Here is a 20,572-nt window from a genome sequence, read left to right on the forward strand (position 1 = left end):
TTTTAGCATGTTTTTGTGCTGCTACTTAAGTAGCATTAGCAACAGTGCTAACAGGCAGGAGGTGAGTGCATGTATTTATACAAAGCGTGTTGTTTATAAACAGATATTGTGTATTTGTGTGCAGGCTTGCGTGGGGAGCACGATGCACGCCAACATACTTGATCATGTGAGTAATAATTCTTGACGTTTTCCGAGCGTCCGCCGTGACATCAGAGCCCCAACTGGCATCCACACACAACAACTGGGCCCTTAATGAAGATTCTTTTTAAAAACAGGCCACAGCAGCTGGTTGCAAACCAGTTAGCGCTGGTTCCCGCCGCGTCCATGGCAACGCAGTAAACACAACAGCGAACTGTCAGGTTAAACTTAAGCCTTGGCCCGGGGTGATGTTTCAGTGTCACCAGAGAGCCGCCCTCGCACACCGGCAGATGCCAAATGTGTTTGATTCCCTTTTGACCGGCGTCGTTAATTTTCTGTTTGGCCCGATCGTTGAAACTTTATCGACCCCAGCGTCAAACTGGCTTTGAGCAATAATCGACGATCACTCGGAAGTGTTTTTCCGCAGATTCTAAATGCGTCCTGTGAAGATATTTATGGGGGGGGGGGGAATTTGTTCCATTTTTGAAAATTAAACACTCCTTTAACCGATGAAATATCTGATAAATACAAAAAAAATATGTGTAATACTGTCCCTGCAGAACAGTAAAAATACATTACTGAAAAACATGTGCCTTAATTAATTTAATAACAAATTTGGATGCGTTTATTTTCAATAATTCCAATTATTTCCTTTTCGGTATTCTACTGTTTTGATTCTTTTTTGAACAACAATAAACACACCACCTAGAGGGCAATAAATACATGTATTATTAGCTTGTCGCTAGCTGTGTTATAAGCAATGAGCTCATGAAGCTTCCTGAGGCTTCATGCATCCTCACTTTCAAACGCTAGATGGCAGTCTCAGCTCCGTAGTCTTTGGCTTGGAACTATTTATCTTTAAGACGATTTTGAGAATAGTGTAACTAAAATACTGTGTTCATTTTTTTAACAAACTTAAAGGGTAAGTTTACCCAAAATATACATTTCATTTACTATTCACCCTCATGTTGCCTAAGAGTTTGCAGTCTTTTTGGAGTTATAGGCAGAAAATATATGTCGACATGTTTGCCAGTTTAATTTTTTCTGCCTCAATGACCCTCAAACTTAACGTAAACGGTTTTAATTTCAATCGTATTAAAAAAGAGATAAGACTAAGAAAAATACAATAGAATAATTAAATGATTTTGGCCCATTTAACACTCAATATTGATCATTTCACCATAATAAACATTGTTCTGGTTTGCGTAAATCTAGCCAATTAAGGAAGGCCGGTCGCTATATTAACCAATCGGAAGCAACAAAAGGCGGGTCTTATTGAAACGTTTGAATACGTAACTTTAAATAAATTGATAATTAAAACGTAATATTACAGCTCTTAAGTCAATGTCATAGATGACAGGTTTATGAAGCTATAAATTAATATTCATCCACAATCGATGACTGTCATAGATCTAGAGGATGTAGACTAACATCCCACAAAATATAACAACAATTCCATATAGATTGTTTGAGAAATTATGAATTAAATCATATATTTTTTAGACTTCATACGTGTGTGAAAAATGCTGTTGATATGACATAACCAGTAGCCAATTGAATAAGCTTCTCTTCCGGGTTTATATACTTATATACTAAAGGAGTCAGTGCCTCACCAACCATGAACCTCACCACACGTCACTGCTTGAACTAGATTATAAGATAAAAGTATTTGAAGTTAAAAAAGATCAGAGTAGGCATTTTTTTATTGCTTGTATTTGCATTTATTGGGAAACATTTTTCATTTCAACTTTTCACTCAACCTTCTGGTACACTCTCTCACACTTTGATTATTCTCTTTACAAACATTGTCATTTCACAACTTCACGTCTCCGTCGTTCACACAAGCATCGCATCACAAAACCCTCAAAGTCTTCATGAGTCCCCGAATGTTACATTGTCTAAAGTCGTTTATGAGGTTTACTGGGCGCACAGATGAGAGAGAATAGAAAAATACATTTTTCATTGACATTAATAAAAAATATTCTGACAATCCTCTTTCATGTTTCCCAAAATAATGACAAAAAAAAAAAATCCTACTTTTAAATATCAATTGTAATTTCATTCTATATGTTGGACCATTTCATTCTTCAACTCTATATTAAACACTATTTTGCTCCCGAAAGCCTCTCAGTGCGATAAACCGCTTTGATCATAAACATTATCATAGATTTTATTGTTTTTATTGTTTGTTATTTTTTATATTTTTAGTCAAATCTGATTAAAACATCTATAAATTAATGAATCAGGAGTTAAAAATAGAAGGTAAAAAGACTGACCAGCAGCTCTGAGTACCTTCGTCGACATGTTTGAGTTTTTATAATCAAAAGCAAACCAGACATAACAGACATTATAACTTTATTTCATAAATAAAATGTGTTTAGGCTCTTTTCCAGGATGTTTTCCGAGCATTTGATGTCATGTTTTTGTGTTTTCATCTTCCCATTTTTCTTTTTTTGTTTGGTAATATGAGTACTTGATGCGTTGAGCTTCTTCATTCAGAGCTAGAACCTATATTTCTTGATCATTATTTTAACTGGATGCACTTTTATATGCCCAAGTATGTTTTTAAACGCCAATAATGTGTGTCCAGCTATTTTAAACTCTGCTGAAAATCTATATTTTTCTCATTATTTATTTCTGCGTTAATGTGGATGAAAGGTTGCAACGACATTGAGTTAAACCTTGTAATTTAAAGCTGAAAAAGTCCATTGAAGCAAGAATATTTTTAGTCTTTGGCCCTCAACTTATTTCCCCACACGGTCACATAAACATTTTATTTCAAGTTGAAGCTGTCATTGTGGCCCTCCGCCCCCCCCCCCCAGTCCCTGACTCCACTGGCTCTGAAGAAGCATGCCTCTCCAGTTAATCCCAGGAAATCCAGCTCCCTTTTCAACTCGGACTCGACCTCACTTATCTCGGGCTGATGGCTGCCGCACCGCTTTTGAAATTCTGGCCTTCAAAATAAAGCTGGACAATGTTTCCCGAGCTACGCTGACGTCAATATGTTGGAATATAGTTTGATAGCATCTGCCCTTTCGATGACTATTCCAAACAACTTTGCGCTGGTGACGTGTCTGTAAAGCGACACTTTTGTTATGATGGGAACTGATACAATATTTGGTTTGACTCGCAAAGAGAAAATTGTAAAATCAATTAATTTTTTTCTACCTTCAGATGATTCCATTACAAATAACAAGTCTCAATAGAAAACAATTTTGACCTTTACTTACTTACTTTACCCTCTTGTTAAAACCCACAGTCCTACATTTTAAATTTACTAAATTTGTTCCAACTTTATGCAGCTTTCTGTCTGAGTTTATAACCTATACAGTGGTAGTTAGTCACAGGGGTTACTTTCTGACATTAAACCGAAACCACAAAGTGACCATTTTATTTTGTTTTTTAAATTAACAAGATTATTTAACCAAATTTATACGAACTTCAAAATTCAACGTTGCATATGAGGCGCCATCCCTCACAGTAAGCAGCTGCCATAATGCTTTGCCGCCCAGCAAATCACTTTTGACAACATAGTTGTAAAATATACGGTATTGTTTCGACCAAAATAGATCAGTGTGTAGAAAGGCATCATGGGAGTTCACTGTTTTGTTGGCGCCACTGATACATTTGTTTGTTTTTATCAAATACGGTAGAAAGCTAGTGATATGTATTTGTCATAAGCTTATCTTTGTGATACACAGTATTCTTGCTGTTTATTGTTTCGGCTTTTTTACTCATCATTTGCTGAGACAAGTTTTCAAAACGACAGTTAAGTGAAGAAGCTTAATTTGTCCATCTTAGTTATCAACATGAAGGTTGTAAATTCATCCAGACATTTGATTTTAGTGTGAAAGAGAAACTCAACATGTGGTGTGTAACAATGATCTGAGCCATATCATATGAGAAAACCAAAAAAAAAAAAATACTATTCAAAGTTTATTTCCAAACATAGAGCAGCTTCAATTTGCCAAAAAAAACAACACATTTTGTCTCCTCTCAGTCTGTTAATTCAAGTGTTACATAATTAACATTCACATGAATAAGAGTCAATAACATTCAACTAGATTTAGAAAAAAAACTGTCTGGATTTCTTTTGGTTATAGATCTACACATCAGGAAGTATCACAAAGTAAATTGGTACAGCAACAAAAGCGTAAAGGGCTACATGTGTTTCATCTACAAAGTGCTGTGACGCAGACAGACGCGTCCGCTGCAGGGTCAGAGATGACAGTTTGTTCTTTGGGGCGTAAGTTGTCCTGGACGAAAAAGCCACTGGCAGGAAAGAAGGTTCTGCACTTACAGTGATGGAGGCCTGGTGTCTCAGTGGAGATACCTGCGAACAGATGTCAGATATCATCAGCGGGTTCGCCAACTGCAAACTGATTTAGTAGCAAAGAGAAAGTCGGGCCTGCAGATCTGAAGAAAACGTCAAAAATAATCGGAAATAATTGTATTTTGTGCATACAGAGACTAGGAATTTTCTTTGGATACGGTTGTGCAACATTAAACAATACATTTTGAGGACTATAAAATATTGCACGGTTGTTTCGCTTCCACTAGAATATAAATACACCGATTAAAACTACAGTTTGGACACACCTTCTTTAGTCACTGACTGATAATATAATAATATCATTTCTTACAGTAATGATGGTCATATATTTCTCTTTACTCAGCCGATTGATTCTAGCAATAAAATTAATTCTAAGGTTGTCCAATAAGGCTGTATCAACCTGTTACTCCTTTAAGAAACATCTTAAGACGTTTCTATTTGTTCAGGCTTTTCCTTGATTTTCTGGAACTCCTGTTGTGTTTTCAGTTTTATCTTGACCTTTAAAGTATATACTTTATTGAATATTGTTTTGATTGTTTAGGCGCTTTGTGACCCTGGTCTGGAAAAGCGCTATATAAATAAAAAATTACTTACTTACTTACTTACAACTAATGGTCTCAACCCTATTAAAATGGTAAAGAATTCCAATGAGTAACCCTTAAAAAGGACACATTTCCGTTGACTATGATTTGAAGGTCAACAAAAGAATGTCAAAGCTACTTAGAAGAAACTAGAATATAAGAAAAGTTTTCAGTTATTTCACTCTTTTCTTTGTTAAAGTGTATACATTTATAGCTTTTACATATTTAGTGTGAAGATTATGTAAATAACCTTGAAAACAAAGATAAACCATTGAATTAAAAAGGTGTGTTAAAACGTTTTGCCTGTACTTTATGTCTACTTCATTTATTTGTGAGTTTACGATAATGTTTGTTTTTTTCACTTCAGCCATATCCCATCGCATTATTTCGATATGGAAATATCTGTTGAAATATCGAGATATCAAATTGTGTCCAGCTCGTCCAGGACCAATAATAGGGCTGTGTATTGGCAAGAACCTGGCAATGAAATATTTATCCCCTGACAGGGGCAACAATACGATATGTTGTGATACTGTAGTAACAAGGATGTATTTGTAGTATTTCACTCTGGTGTTGCAGAATTTACAAACCACAAGACTCTGGACGAAGTCGTAACTACTTTCATTAATTTTGCAATAAAAATATGTCCAAACATCAGCTTTAAAAGTTGCTCTAGTCGACTGTATCCTCTCGTCCTCAGTCATCGCCTGTAACCTTTGTTGTTTTTCTTTTTTAAAGTTTGTTTGTTAAAAAGAGCAAAAGGCATATACAGTAATTGCGGAAATGTACACATTAATTAATTAATTCATTTTCTATCGCTTTATCCCTTATTGGGTTTGCGCTGAGACTGAAGCCTATCGCAGTTTCATTGGGCGAGAGGCAGGGGACACCCTGGACAGGATGCCAGACAAGCATTCACACAAACTCTCATACCTATGGACAATTTTCCCCAAGTTCTCATCAATCTCTGTATGTTTTTGGACTGTGGGAGGAAACCGGAGTACCCGAGTAAACCCATGCAACACGGGGAGAACATACATGTCATTTTTAATTATTATTATTATATTAAATATATATTTTTTTAAAAAGAATGGAGACTTCCAGTTCAAGTCATTTAAAGGAATTTAAAAATAGTAATAATAGTTTAATACTTTTTTCAGTTATGAATTCATCTTGTGATTTCTCCAGTTTATTGCATGTCCTTTTATTTTATTTTAATTGTAATTACACTTGTAATAACGTTTCCCTTTTGCTATTTTTTTTTAAAGCGAGGTCAGACAGAGAGGCAGATGTAAATGTCAATAAAATACAAACTCAAAAAGCTCCTCCTATGTTGACGTGATTCCAGCGACAGGATCTACTCGCTTGATATTTGTTGACGTACATGCGCTCGGGTGGAAGGCGGGCGAGGGCGAGGGCGAGGGCGAGGGCGAGGGCGAGGGCGAGGGCGGCACCAGCCGAACACCTCTGACGCTTCATGTCGGGGGGAAAAAAGGGGAGGGCGAGTGGGGGGTCTATTAAAAGTTGACCCCATCTCAGCCCCAAAGACGCGCCTCCAACCTGGAGCAGCAGCAGCAGCATCTGATCCCTGCGAGCAGCTGTCCTCCCCCTGCATCAGCACAACAAATACTTTACATCTCCTGACCTTTTCCTCCTGCATCACTTTCCCAGCCATGCTTGCGCGTCACTCCGGCGACACATGCACGGAGAGTGATTCACTTCACACCACTACTGAACTCCGTGTGAGACCATCTGACTCCCATCTTTGTGTCGTCCCCCGTGTTTGCAGGGAATTCACCCCATAATGTTCTGAAGAGCGATAAAAATGATGAGGTTTTGAATCCTTCAAAATAAAAGTAGTCTATGATTCTGGATTTGTTTTCTTTATTATTGGTATAATAAATAAGTAAATAAGTATATAAAAAAAAGTGGGTTCAATCCAAAAATTTAAGTGCAATCAAAAACAAAGTTGCTTTAATAACAAAAAATGTATTTCAACCCAAAGAAAAGTTGCTTAAAAAAAACATCTATTATTTTCGTTCAAACTCTTTGATTGATTTACGTTTTATAGGTCAGACATACGTGTCTTCGTTATTCAATCCAAGAAAAGTTTCTTTGATAAATTAAACTCGTCTTTTTAACTCAAGGGACTGAACTAAAGATTGAAATACATACGTTTTTGCCGTTCTTTTTTTTTTTGGATTGAGTTGATTTTCTGGAACTCCTGTGTTGTTCTCGGTGTTATCTTGACCTTTAAAGTTTATCATTTATTGTATATTGTTTTGATTGTTTAAGCGCTTTGTGACCCTGGTCTGGAAAAGCGCTATAGAAATATAAATGACTTACTTACTTACACACTTACTATACAATGCCACAAATACAGAACAGATAACTGAAATCAAAGCACAAAAAAAACTCTAGTTTAAATATTATATATTGTTTTATTTTGAGTGGAAATACTGTAGTTTTCTGATTGCAGGAACTTTTAATTGAAGCAACTTCATCTTGATTGAAAATATTTTCTTGATTGAAAAACAGATACAACATCATGTGACTCTACCATGTTGCTTTCCTAATGATGTCATATGTATTTGCAGGACCTGGGTTATATTCAAGTCCCCCCCCTCCCTGAGACTGCGCTAGAGACCACCTACTTTGTGGTCTTTGGCTTGATCTTGATCTAATAGTTATCTTGAGACAAAATGAAACGATGTTACTTTTTAGCTTCTTCTAATTATTTCTTTAGACTTGGTCTTAATTTGATCTTGTTCTCTTCTTCCTCTATCCTGTCTTGTCCTATTTTGTTTGACCTTGTCCCACCCTATCTTGTCTTGTCTTGTCCTGTCCTATCTTGTTTGGTCCTATCTTGTTTGATCGACTTGTGCCTTATCCTCACTTATCTTTTCCTTTCTAGTCTTGTCCGATCTGGTCTAATATTCACCTATATTGTCTTTTTAATAGCTTGTTGTGACCTATCTTGTCCTGTCCTATTGTGTCTTGTTCTATCTTGTCTTGTCTTTTTATCTTTTTGTATCTTATCTTGTCTTTTCTTGTCCTATCTTGTCTGGTCCTGTTTGATCTTCTTGTGCCTTATCCTTTCTCGTCTTTTCCTTTCTATTCTTGTCCCATCTGGTCTAATCTTCTCCTATCTTGTCTTTTTAATAGCTTGACTTGTTCTATCTTGTCTTGTCTTCTTTTTTTAAAAATCTTTTCTATCCTTTTTTGTCTTATCTCATCTTGTCTTTTAAAATAACTTGTCTTGACCTATCATGTCTTGTTCAAACTTGCCTTGTCTTATCTTATCTTGTTGTGCCTTGTCCTATCTTGTCATTTCTTGTCTTCTCTTTATCTATATCGACTTGTCTTGTCTTTTTTTTTTTAAATCTTTTCTATCTTATTTTGTCTTGTCTCGTCTTACCTAGTGTTGTCTTGTCTTTTCCTTTCTTGTCCTGTCTAATCTCATCCTATCTTGTCTTTTAAAATAACTTGTCTTGACCTATCATGTCTTGTTCAAACTTGCCTTATCTTATCCTGTCTTGTTGTGCCTTGTCCTATCTTGTCATTACTTGTCTTCTCTTTATCTATATCGACTTGTCTTGTCTTTTCCTTTCTTGTCCGGTCTAATCTCATCCTATCTTGTCTTTTAAAATAACTTATCTTGACCTATCATGTCTTGTTCAAACGTGCCTTGTCTCTTCCTATCTTGTTGTGCCTTGTCCTATCTTGTCATTTCTTGTATTCTCCTTAGCTATATTGACTTGTCTTGTCTTTTCCTTTCTTGTCCGGTCTAATCTCATCCTATCTTGTCTTTTCAAATAACTTGTCTTGACCTATCATGTCTTGTTCAAACGTGTCTTGTCTTATCCTATCTTGTTGTGCCTTGTTCTATCTTGTCTTTTCCTTACTTCTCTTGTCTTGTCCTGTCTAATCTCATCCTATCTTGTCTTTTAAAATAACTTGTCTTGACCTATCATGTCTTGTTCAAAGGTGCCTTGTCTTATCCTATCTTGCTGTGCCTTGTTCTATCTTGCCTTTTCCTTACTTCTCTTGTCTTGTCCTGTCTAATCTCATCCTATCTTGTCTTTTAAAATAACTTGTCTTGACCTATCATGTCTTGTTCAAACGTGCCTTGTCTTATCCTATCTTGTTGTGCCTTGTCCTATCTTGCCTTTTCCTTACTTCTCTTGTCTTGTACTGTCTAATCTCAACCTATCTTGTCTTTTAAAATAACTTGTCTTGACCTATCATGTCTTGTTCAAACGTGTCTTGTCTTATCCTATCTAGTTGTGCCCTGTCCTATCTTGTCATTTCTTGTCTTCTCTTTATCTATATCGACTTGTCTTGTCTTTTCCTATCTTCTCTTGTCTTGTCCTGTCTTGCCTTGTCCTATCTTCTCTTGTCTTGTCTTGTCTCTGTCCCTGCACAATCCGGTAAGTAGGCAATACATTAATAACCCATAGAAAATAAGGAGATCGTCATAAATAAAAACACAGATGAAAGCGACGATCAACAGGAAAGAAAAATGGCACAACGTTCCGATTCTAATCCTGTTTACTTATTAGTGAATTAATGTTCTGAACCGTGAGTCTGAATTGGAATCTCGTCCGGTGCGACTCCACCATCTGTTGTAGAGAGGACATGAGTAGACTTATGTAATCTCATCCGAGCAATTAAAGCATTTCTAACACTAATTGAGAATAACTAGAAGGAAGGTGTCACTGACTGGAATAGTTTCCTGTGACACCTTCTAACCCTGAAAATCAACCGTGTAAACAAACTTGTCTCACACTATCAAAATAGCCCGACGATGTGTAATGCAGGGAAAAGGGAGCTCGACCAACTCGCCCGTTGGCCGTGGCTGAAAACCCCGTCTCCCGACATGCCCAGCCGTGGCTCGGGTTACCTGTCAGAAGCTGCTGCATGTCTATTAACACTGTCGTGTCACAGCTGTGGCTGCCAGCTCAACTGTTGGTTTTAGAGACATTCGGAATCAAAAACCACATGAAGGTTGTTCGCCGAGGTGCAATGCACAGTTGTCCTCAGGGGTGACACTGACCATTCCAGGAGTTCAAAAGGGTCACAGGACCTCAACCTTAAAATTCTCCTGTGGTTTATCTGGCGGCGCTTCGTTGGTTACATCACCGCAGCTACAGCAAATGATCGGACATGTGATCTGCTCTTTATCTACGGTTGGATGAGTCCGATACTTTAAAAGTCCAGACCAGTGCCGTCAGAATATTCAATGGTTGAATTTAAATGTTAAGACATGAAAATGAAATCTTGTTTTTACAATTTTGAAATTTATTCTTAAATAAAATAATCATAACACATATTTTCAAAATGAATAATTTTTTTTGCACGTATTGTTTAATAATCTAATTTCAATAATTAAATGAAATATAATACAATGAAAAATATAGTATTACATTTTTTTTGTTAGAAGCCATTTTACCCTTGTGATTAACTCCAAAGATAATGCTAAAGGTAAAGGTTAAATTAATTCAAAATTTCTTAGCACTATTATACCGACATTTCATTTTATTTAGCAGACCACAAATGAAAAACTTATTTTAAATGATTGTTATTGCAAAATCAAATTCTATGTTTAAAAATGGTTTCATATATATTATATACAGGATATACAGGATATACAGTATATATGTATATATACTGTATATCCTGTATATCCTGTATATATATATATATATATATATATATATATATATATATATATATATAAATGTTTAATATTTCCAAAATCAATACATTGCTTTGGTTATGTGTATGTGAAGTGTAAAAATGTGTAAAAACAATGTATTGATTTTGGAAATATTAAACAAATGTATTATATATATATATATATAATTATATATATATATAATACATTTAGAACTTTTAGAATATGTGTATGTGAAGTGTAAAAATATGTAAAAACAACGTATTGATTTTGGAAATATTAAACATTTTAATTACATTCTTTAAAACAAAAAAAATGTAACGTTTCAATATAGACATTATTAAGTTTAATTATATATTTTTAATTTAAGAAAGGAAATGCTTGAAAAAAACAACAAAGTTTTAACATTTTGAAAGTTAAATTCAAAGAATATTCAGATGCGATGTTTTTCCGCCGGCTAACCTTCCTTTAACTCACCAGAGTATATCTCACGATGAGTCGGGGAAGTGAATCCATAACACCTGACGACTCGGAACACTCGTCTCATACGTGATACGTGAGCCGAGCCTGCTCTGCTCTGTCGCGTTGGGCACGAACCTCCACCATCAATCAAGATGTGCGGCGCCAAAAAAAAGGGGGGAAAGACTCTGATCGTCGCTCCTTTGCTCTAGAATCGAGAGCCCCACACTTCTCGCGTTCAACACATGGCATGCCGAGTCAAGATGACCTTTAGATCACACCTCGTTGACCTGTCAATCACACGGCCTCAGGCGGAGAATCAGCGAAACCGTATATTAATTGAAACCTGTCATCTTCAGTCCAACCTGATGTATCATCAAATAAAGTCTGTTATATATAAAAACAACTTTTTCAGAGTAAACTTGACCCAAACAAACATCTTGACGTGTCAAGAGTCTCAAGCCTGTGTTACTCTCGAGTAAAATTTAAGTTTTTTTTAAACAAAACACATATCTTCGACCATAATTGTCAATACAGAAGACGTTAAATCAATTATTTTTTCTCGATTTTCCAGAATAACATCCCTCAAGGACCCGTCCTGGGCCCCCTGTGTTTAGTCTAACTTCACCACCTCGTAACACATGAAAAAATTCTCTTAGATTCTCTCAGAAATGTCGATATTTGTCCGTATTTTTAGGTTATGATCTAAATGTAAATCAAAAATTGAATAAGAATTTGATTTTCAATTATCAAATTAAGGACATTATTTAGGAAAATATTGGATGTTTGTCTCTACAGAAGACGTTAAATCAATTATTTTTTCTTTCTTTTTGGCTCAGAATCGAATCCCTCAAGGACCCGTCCTGGGCCCCCTGTGTTTAGTCTAACTTCACCACCTCGTAACACATGAAAAAATACTCTCAACGTTATATTCTATTTTTCATCTGTCATTTAAAGTGATGTCATTTTAATATAAATGCTTTACCTGCCTAACAGAAATGTCGATATTTGTCCATATTTTTAGGTTATGATCTAAATGTAAATCTAAAATTGAATAAGAATTTGATTTTCAATTATCAAATTAAGGACATTATTTAGGAAAATATTGGATGTTTGTCTCTACAGAAGACGTTAAATCAATTATTTTTTCTTTCTTTTTGGCCCAGAATCAAATCCCTCAAGGACCCGTCCTGGGCCCCCTGTGTTTAGTCTAACTTCACCACCTCGTAACACATGAAAAAATGCTCTCAACGTTATATTTTATTTTTCATCTGTCATTTAAAGTGATGTCATTTTAATATAAATGCTTTACCTGCCTAACAGAATTGTCCATATTGGTCCATATTTTTAGGTTATGATCTAATCTAAAATGAATTAACATAATAGAAAATCAAATTAAGGACATTATTTAGGAAAATATTGGATGTTTGTCTCTGTGGAGTGTTAGTTCTTGTGTGGTAAAATAATAAAAAGTATTATTTAAAAGAGTATTTATGTTAATATTTTTTGCAGGTTTGTTTTTACACTTGACAAATGACTCGGGGGCAGATTCTTCATGCTTCAGGGCCATGTGACAGATTGAAAAACAGAAGAAGTTGTTTGAAACATGAACTCACGTTGTTTGTCTGATGGTTTCCTTGGTCACCGATGCTCCACGACGAAGCTCATGGTCGTCCCATCAAAGGAAGGCGGGGCAATGATTCTTGGACCTTGTTGCGACGTGACGCTGACGACAGGTTTTCTTTCCGACCCTCCAGCTGCTTCCCTGCGGTTCCCCACACTGACAGGTAGCTGCAGTGACCCCTTGAGGGTCTCTCCTGTAGCGCTGTAATAAGCACTTTCAGCACCCCCAGCGTTCAAGTCCTGCTTAGAGGTCTTGGTATGGTTTACCTTTCCCCCGCCTCCGTTCACCAAGTGACCGTGTGAGTGTGGTGACAGCACCTGGGCTCCGAGTGTGGGAGACGGGATGAGGCCGGGGCAGATCATGTAGGCGCCGGGGCCCAGCGACAGGGGGGATAGGGAAAGCGGCACCGGGGTGACGGCGGTCACCGGCGTGATGGGGGGCGAACCGGACATGGGCACGTCCACGAACCGGCCCGTTTCGGGGTCGAAGAGCCTCTTGGTGGCGGGCCTTACGGGGGTGTCCACCAGATAATAATCTCCCGTCGTCGGGTCCAGTAGCATTTTCCGCTGCGTCCGTGGCACCGTCTCTCCCGGAGAAGGTGCGGGTGACACGGTATTGACAGAGGGGGAGAAACACAACACCTGATGTGTTTGTGGAGCTGCCGGTGGCTGGTGGTGGATTACAGCACCGGGACTCGGCGTCATTAATCTCCGCTCAGATGTTTTGCTGTCACCTGTTCGGTGTTGACTCCTGTTTGTCGCCTTGGAAACCGGCTCCGGACTCGGCGGCGCAGCTTGGTGGGTCAGACCCGGTATGGTGAGATAGTTCTCAGAGTCTAGAGCCACAGCAGGGACGGATGGGGGGGGGACCGTTTGAGGCCCTATTTTCACGCGGAGGGGTCCCCCGGGGGATTCGGACCTTTTCGTTGTGGCTACAGAGCTTTCGGGTTTAGACCCCGAATTACCTTTTTGGTGCAACCGCTTGTCCCTGTCATGGTATGGAACGCATATGATATTCAGAGCTTTCTTATCTCCAGCTGTGACGTTGGGCTCCATGTCCGAGGCTGGCCGTGGAGTCTGTGCTCTTCGCTTCCATTCGTTCCTGTCATAAACATAGAGCTGCTCCATCGTTTTGACGGCGGCCTTGAGCTTCTCCAGCGCCGCCTGTTTGGGGATTTTAGGTTCGAATTTCCTCATCACCGACTCTACGGCTTTGTCTTCGTTGGAGTTCTGCTGAGGGGTTTCCGGTGGGTCGGCGTCTTCCTCGTTCGACTTGTTGGTTTTCACGGACTGGCACTTGATGACGATGGGCGAAGGCAGCCGATGTTTCGCCGGCTCGCTCTGAGGTTTCTCCTCGTGGCGGTCCAACATGATGCATTTGCTGGCGCTGTTGTCCAACGACACAAAGCGGTAGGAGCTCTTGACCAGCTTCCGAACATCTCGCACGTGATAGATCGGCGCGGTAAACTTGCATTTCGTGTCTCGGATGTCTCGGACCGTGAAGCTCGGGGTCTTCTCCGACGAGGCGGAGAAACTGTGACACTTGGCGTTGGTCGCCGCCTTGAATGTGTTGATGGTGTTGTTGCTAAATTTTGGGGTTAATAAGTTGGCAATGTTCAGTGTGCAGCCCTTGCTTTCCTTCACACCCCTCAGGTGTATTTTTATACCAGGGTTCTTCATGGCTTCATGACTCCCACGAGGTCTGTTGTAGGCCTGAGGGCCGGTCTGTGCACGTGTCACAGGTGTCGTGGGAAACTCCTCGGACGGTTGTTGAACAAAAAGCACTTTCGTCATCCTGTTGGTTTCCTGGCTGTCACTCACGGAAGTCAAGGGTTCAGGTCTCACTGAGTCGAAAGCACTGGTTTGACTGTGGGAAAGATGGGTTTTCGGAGGCTCGGGTAACTCCTTGTTTCGAGGATCTGATCCATCTTTGGAGTTGTTTAGCTCCCCTGCTCGCTGGGACAGGTCGCCCTCCACCTGCTGATCATCGCCGGAGTTGAACCCAGAACCCGAATCTGAGCTCTGTCTTCTCCAAAACTTCCTGCCGTTGGACTCCCTGCAGTACCTTTCCTGTTTGCGATCTTGCTCGAACTGCATCTTTTTGGAAATGACGTTTTTCAGCAGACTGGAGGCGAAAACCGCCCTTTTGTGCGTCCCTTCCATTATCACATCCTTGGATCGCGCCTTCTCACCTGCCTCGACTTTACAGCGCAGATTTAGGGTCACTTCTCCATGTTGTTGGTGACTTCTCAAGGCAGGATCTCGAGATCTGTTCGTGGTCTGTGCGGTTTTATCCGAGGAGGCGCCATTGTTTTGACTTTTCACCCCAAGACTCTTGTGCGTAAAGACGCCGCGATCCCTCTTCTCCTGGGAGATATTCCGAAACCCCCAGTCCACGTACGCGGACCACTTGTTGAGTCCTGGTTCCGACATGGAAGACTCGCTGGACGCGCTCAGTTTGATGGCGTCAAAGTACGGACACGCCAGGCTTCGGAAGGACTTGGCGGTTAAATTACGCACCTCTTTATCCGCGTCGTCCAGCTCGCTGACGGAACTGGACGCGCCACTGGAATACTCGTTGATGTCTTTCCGTCTCAGTTTGGAGGCGAGGTGCTGACGGCCCGGGGCTGGAATGAAATACGGGGCTCGGTCGTACAGGGCTCCTGTTCTGGCGCCAGAGTCCGCGTGGTGGTCCGAGACGGGCTCGTCCACCGCCGCCGAGGTCTGGATCTTCAGGTGGATCTGACCCGCGCCCGGGTCCCCGTCCGGGTGTTTGCAGAGACTTTCGTCGGAGCTGGCGCACAGGTCGCTCTCCTCCTGCTCCGAACGAGCCTGGTTCTGGTTCTGGTTCTGGTTCTGGTTCCTCCCCGACACCGACACCGACACCTCTCGGGTGTCGTCGCTCTCGAACGAGGCGTAATCCACAAAGGAATAAACGAAGTTGTTGTCCTCAAAATCCCAGCAGGTCCCCTGGCCCAGGTCGTAATCCACATCGTGGTCGAGCTCCGTCAGCTGGATCTCGTGGGTGGTGATGTAGTGGGACTCGTCCTCCAGCGCGTCCAGCGAGGGCTCGGACAGAACCGCGCTGGCGCTGTCGTCCGACTCGGTTCTGCTGCTCAGACACATGTCCGTGTACTGCAGGTCGTCGCTCTCGTAGTCGCTGGGGTCCGGTTCCGCGTCCACCCCCGCGTCCTGGTCACATCCCGGGGGTTTGGACACAATCTCGACCGGGACCGTCTGGTTGTTGACACCCTCACTCTGGACCACAGACACTTGGAGACCACAGACCGTTTTTAAACCATCCGGCCTCATGTCCAGGTCGACGTAGTTGGACTCGTCGCTTTTGCTCTCGGTGGTCTTATCCGGGTCCTTGTCCAGGAGGAGCAGCTTCTTGTGGAGTCCCATGTCATCTCGGTACGTGAGAGTTTTCTCTGCCGCTTCCATTTCCAACCGTCAGGTGGTCCTGGTGTTCGATGTTACCCTGACACAGGACGGAAAACTCTGCGGGCTGAGCCGGAGCTGTGGACCCAGAGAGAGAGAGAGAGAGAGAGAGAGAGGGAGGGAGAGGGAGGGAGAGAGGGAGAGAGGGAGAGAGGGAGAAGGGGTGGGCAGATGGTGTCCCCGGGAAAATCCCAGCAGGGTTTGTATCCCTTTTTTAAACCCAACTGTCAGATCAGTTAATGTCTGAGTTTCAGCACCACTTTGTGGACAGTTCCTGCATAATACAAAGAACTGTTGCCACTACAAATACCAAATAGTACAAATAAAGTGTTTCATCCCAATAACACTTTTTACTTAGTACTTCAACAGCTAACATTATTATCGACCCCACATATAGGGATTTGAAGGGGGGCTGGAGCCTATCCCAGCTTCATTGGGCAGGAGACGGAGGTGACAAAGACACTTTATAAACACACACTTATTCTTATGGACAATTTCCACAAGTTCCCAATTGAACTCTGTATGTTTTCGGACCATCATCAGGATGATATAATTACACACAGCCAGCATAGGTTTAGAAAGATAAGAAAGTGTCTTTGACTGTCAATTTTCAAATGGTTCTTATTTAGATATAATTTATATGGATGCTTTCCGTCAAGCACTCAGGTGGTGATAACAGGCATGAATTAATACATGTATTTTATTTTAGAAATGGACACACATATTTCTGCAAATATATCCATATAATGACACAATATATAATCACTGACAGCAATGGATACCTACATATAATCTGATATTATCCACGTTACACAAAATAACATCATGTATTAATCATATATCCATAAAAATACATCATCATTATTATCCCTGTGCGTGTATACTATATAATAATGTAGTATAACTATTAACACTATTCTTTTTCTGGATTTATCCCTCATAATCCTGAGTTATCACTTCAAATTCCAAAAAGTAGCTTTTTGGAAATTATAATTTATAATTGTACTTGGCTTTACGTACAGAACGTTCCACAAAGTTACAGAAAAATCCGTCCACCATTTCCATAAACATCCCCTTTATGTTTCTTGACTCTTAATTATTTCTTGCTTTGTACATTATTAGCGCTTTTTTATTTTATTTTACCAGATCAGTATTGTGTATCCTGTATTGTCTATAGTCCTTATGGCTCTTCTTTGTATTGTTCATATCAACATAAGAAGGTTTTCACATCACAAGTTATTATATCTTTCTCATAAAAAACACACTGAACTATATTTCTCCATAATAATTATATTATCATACAATGTTTAAAGCTAAAAGAAAAATAAAGTACTTTGTAGACTGTCAGAACAATACATCTGTTCTACCAATTATCCAAGTGTCAGGGTTCAGAGCGGTTTCTTAATGGGGCCTCGGGTCGCTGGTATTCAGCAGGGAGGTGTTGAAACACCAGTTGGTGTGTGTGGAGATCACATTGATGGGAACATCAAGGACGGAGGATACGTAAGTGTAAACAGTGTTGACTCTCTCCACTGGTTATATCATTTTTACTGTACATCTGTAACCAAACAATTCATAAGTCATACAGGATTTACTCAAGGCGTACAGAGGTTGAAGCGACCTCTTCATATGCGGTAAATTTAGTCCGCTATTTAAAAAGCGAGGGCGGCAGCTCACGCACGTTGAGATCAGCCTCTTAACGTGGCTACATTAAAACAGCAGGTGTGGATCCATGAGCCACAGGAATCGAGGCTCACGGCGGAGAATCGATTCTCTACCTTCTCCAGAAATAACCGACCGTGGCGTGGAGCGAAAAAAAGCTCCAGCGAATCCCATCGCGCTAACAAGTGTTGACTTTACCGTGACAAATTCGCAGAGCTGACAAGTGTTTGTCGGACACTTGTTTGGGCGACTCAAGGAGCTGACAAGGGGTCTTCTCCAGAAGTGTTTTGAACCTCCCAGCTGTTTGCACGGAAACGTTCTGACACATGCCAAACCGAATGTCTTGTTTCGGCGGCGGGACGAGGACTTTATCTTGTTGTGTTGAAAGTTACACGGATACGCTAAATAAACAGTCGAATTTGTTCCTGTAATATAAACAATCTGTTGCAACGACAACAATTAATCAAGACGACACAACATCCAGGACCAACATCACACAAAATGTAAAGAAATAATTATTTTTTAATCCATTTTCTTTGTCATCTATGCTGCAGAATGTCCAGGAAAATGTGTGCCAAGTTCCTGAGGGGGAAGAGGAGACCCTCAACGACTCGAACACCTGCTGTGAAGCAGTCACCAGCAAGTAGACAACTTCTCTAGATTACACTCGCGCACGCACAAACACGCGCACGTACAAAAACGCAGGGGGGGGTCTTCATAGTTCAAAGGTTAAAGGTCAGCTTGGATAAGACAGTGTCGTACGCGGACAAGTTAAGTTAGGGATTAGAGTCTTACACCATGATGACAATTCACTTAAGAGGATTATCCTCCCGACATAGGTTCAGTGGTTTTCTCCCTTTTTTAAAAAAAATAACCTCACCCTTTGACCTTGAAAAATATGATATAAAATAAACTTTTTTTTTCTTTAAATAATTTCTTCTTTGCAGCTTAATCTTCATCGATCATGTCAATGTGTTCTTTCTTTCTAGTGCAGTGACCGGTGGACTCGCACCGTCCTGCCCAAACAAACTTTATGGTGACACAGATAGTAGCAGATGGAATCACATCTGAGCAGGTGACTGAGGTTCAGAGAGTCAAACGGTCAACGTTAAATGAGTTACCTTAACATTATTTTCTCTACCTTCTTTTAAAATAAAGTAAAGTATACTGTTGCCATTAGGGTCGACTGAACCATCGAGATCAAGTTCCTCAGAGATAGAGTGAGAAGCTCATTTCAGAGAGGGTTGAAATGGTGCTTTTAGCCGTCGCATGATTGACTGAAAGTTAGTAGCTAGTAATTTTATATTTAATTTAAATGGCTATGGATTCAATAATATTTAATAAAAAAATGAAAAAATGAAAAGTAAAAGAAAACTTTTCTAATATACACATTATTTAGTTCAATTATTGAATTAAAATATACAATTTATAAAATGCAATGAATCAATAAATACTAATTCATTTATTGGATTCAATTATTAATTTTAAAAAAAATCAATGAAAAAGTGAAGGTTTCAAAATCTAAAAAGTTAAATTAAATAGAGTTTTTTTCTTTTTTTAAAAATAAATATGCATCTTCTTAAATCACACATCGCTAGCAAGACACTTTTACTGTGCTCATAAAATGAAGGAAGACTTCCAGTGTGATGATATGTTTGTTGAAGAGGCCAAATATTCAAGATATCTCTTGAACTTCATGCCTTCTTTTCTTTATTGCTTCTTGAGAAATAAAACAAGACATTTGGCCTGGTGTCTCTCGGTTTCTGGTTGCACGTTTGCGAAGAGTTTCATGGATACTATGGCCTGAAACCATCGAGGCTTGAACCCATGAGCCGCCATGGACTATTCCAGCGATGGCAGACATGTACAGTTAACACTTTATGGCAGAGAGCATTGAGTTACACAAGACCTCATAACCCGCTGGTCAGGAACAGATCAGTCTCCTTTCTATCAATTTGAGTTCTTGTCACTGGTCTCATGGTTTTAATCATCTATACCACAATAACTACATTGCAGTTGGCATTGTAAGTAAGTAAGTAAGTAAGTAATAGTTATTTGTAAAGCGTCTTTCTAGACCAGGGTCACAAAGCACTTTAACAATCAAAAACAATACACAGTTAAAATATATACTTTAAAAGGCCTAGTTAATTAAATTCAATTATAAATTTAAAGGGCAACTGATGTCAAAACCCAACTTTCAATCTGAAATCTCAGCGAACAAGAGGTTACGAGTCCATTATGATGTAATAATGGCTTCACTCCTTTTCCAGCCAGCTGTAATATCGGCCCACTTTTTTTATAAAACGAGTCCTGTGGCAGTGGAGACTTCCTGGATTGATGACGCGTGGCGATGAACCTTGGTGCTTGACCAATCAAAACAGGGTGGGCGTGGTTATGATAAACAAGATTTAATCTCTCTAAATGTTTCCAGTGGGCGGGGCTTAGGTGCATTTTCTAATGCAAATACTTCAAGGAAAAGAGAGTTTTGTACAAACAGACACAAACTGATGATACAATAGAATCCAACATCTATTTAAGACACTCTTAAATCAACACATTAGTTGAACTTCAGAGACCTATTCAAAACCAGTTGATAACATGATGCATATTAAGAAATAAATCGAGCACAGGGATGATAATGTGAAATGTTTTAAAATG

At 39.7% G+C, this 20,572-nt stretch overlaps 1 protein-coding gene across 1 annotated transcript; it reads right to left on the reverse strand.

Annotated features, from left to right (window-relative positions):
- Nucleotides 1–4,060: 4,060 nt before the first annotated feature.
- LOC148089420 (uncharacterized protein C4orf54 homolog) lies at nucleotides 4,061–16,293 on the reverse strand. Its single transcript, XM_087783808.1, has 2 exons — nucleotides 12,805–16,293; nucleotides 4,061–4,471 (listed from the first exon to the last, which is right to left on the reverse strand). The coding sequence occupies exon 1, from the start codon at nucleotides 16,253–16,255 to the stop codon at nucleotides 12,830–12,832; it is 3,426 nt and encodes a 1,141-aa protein (XP_087639934.1). The 5' UTR covers nucleotides 16,256–16,293; the 3' UTR covers nucleotides 4,061–4,471; nucleotides 12,805–12,829.
- Nucleotides 16,294–20,572: the final 4,279 nt, after the last annotated feature.

The sequence above is a fragment of the Callionymus lyra genome, chromosome 1 (assembly GCF_982586985.1).
Source record: "Callionymus lyra chromosome 1, fCalLyr1.hap1.1, whole genome shotgun sequence".
Taxonomy (NCBI): Eukaryota; Metazoa; Chordata; class Actinopteri; order Syngnathiformes; family Callionymidae; genus Callionymus; species Callionymus lyra.

What these genes read in the sequence shown, in the direction of transcription:
- LOC148089420 (XM_087783808.1), bottom strand. Translation starts at nt 16,255, where the DNA reads ATGGAAGCGGCAGAGAAAACTCTCACGTACCGAGATGACATGGGACTC.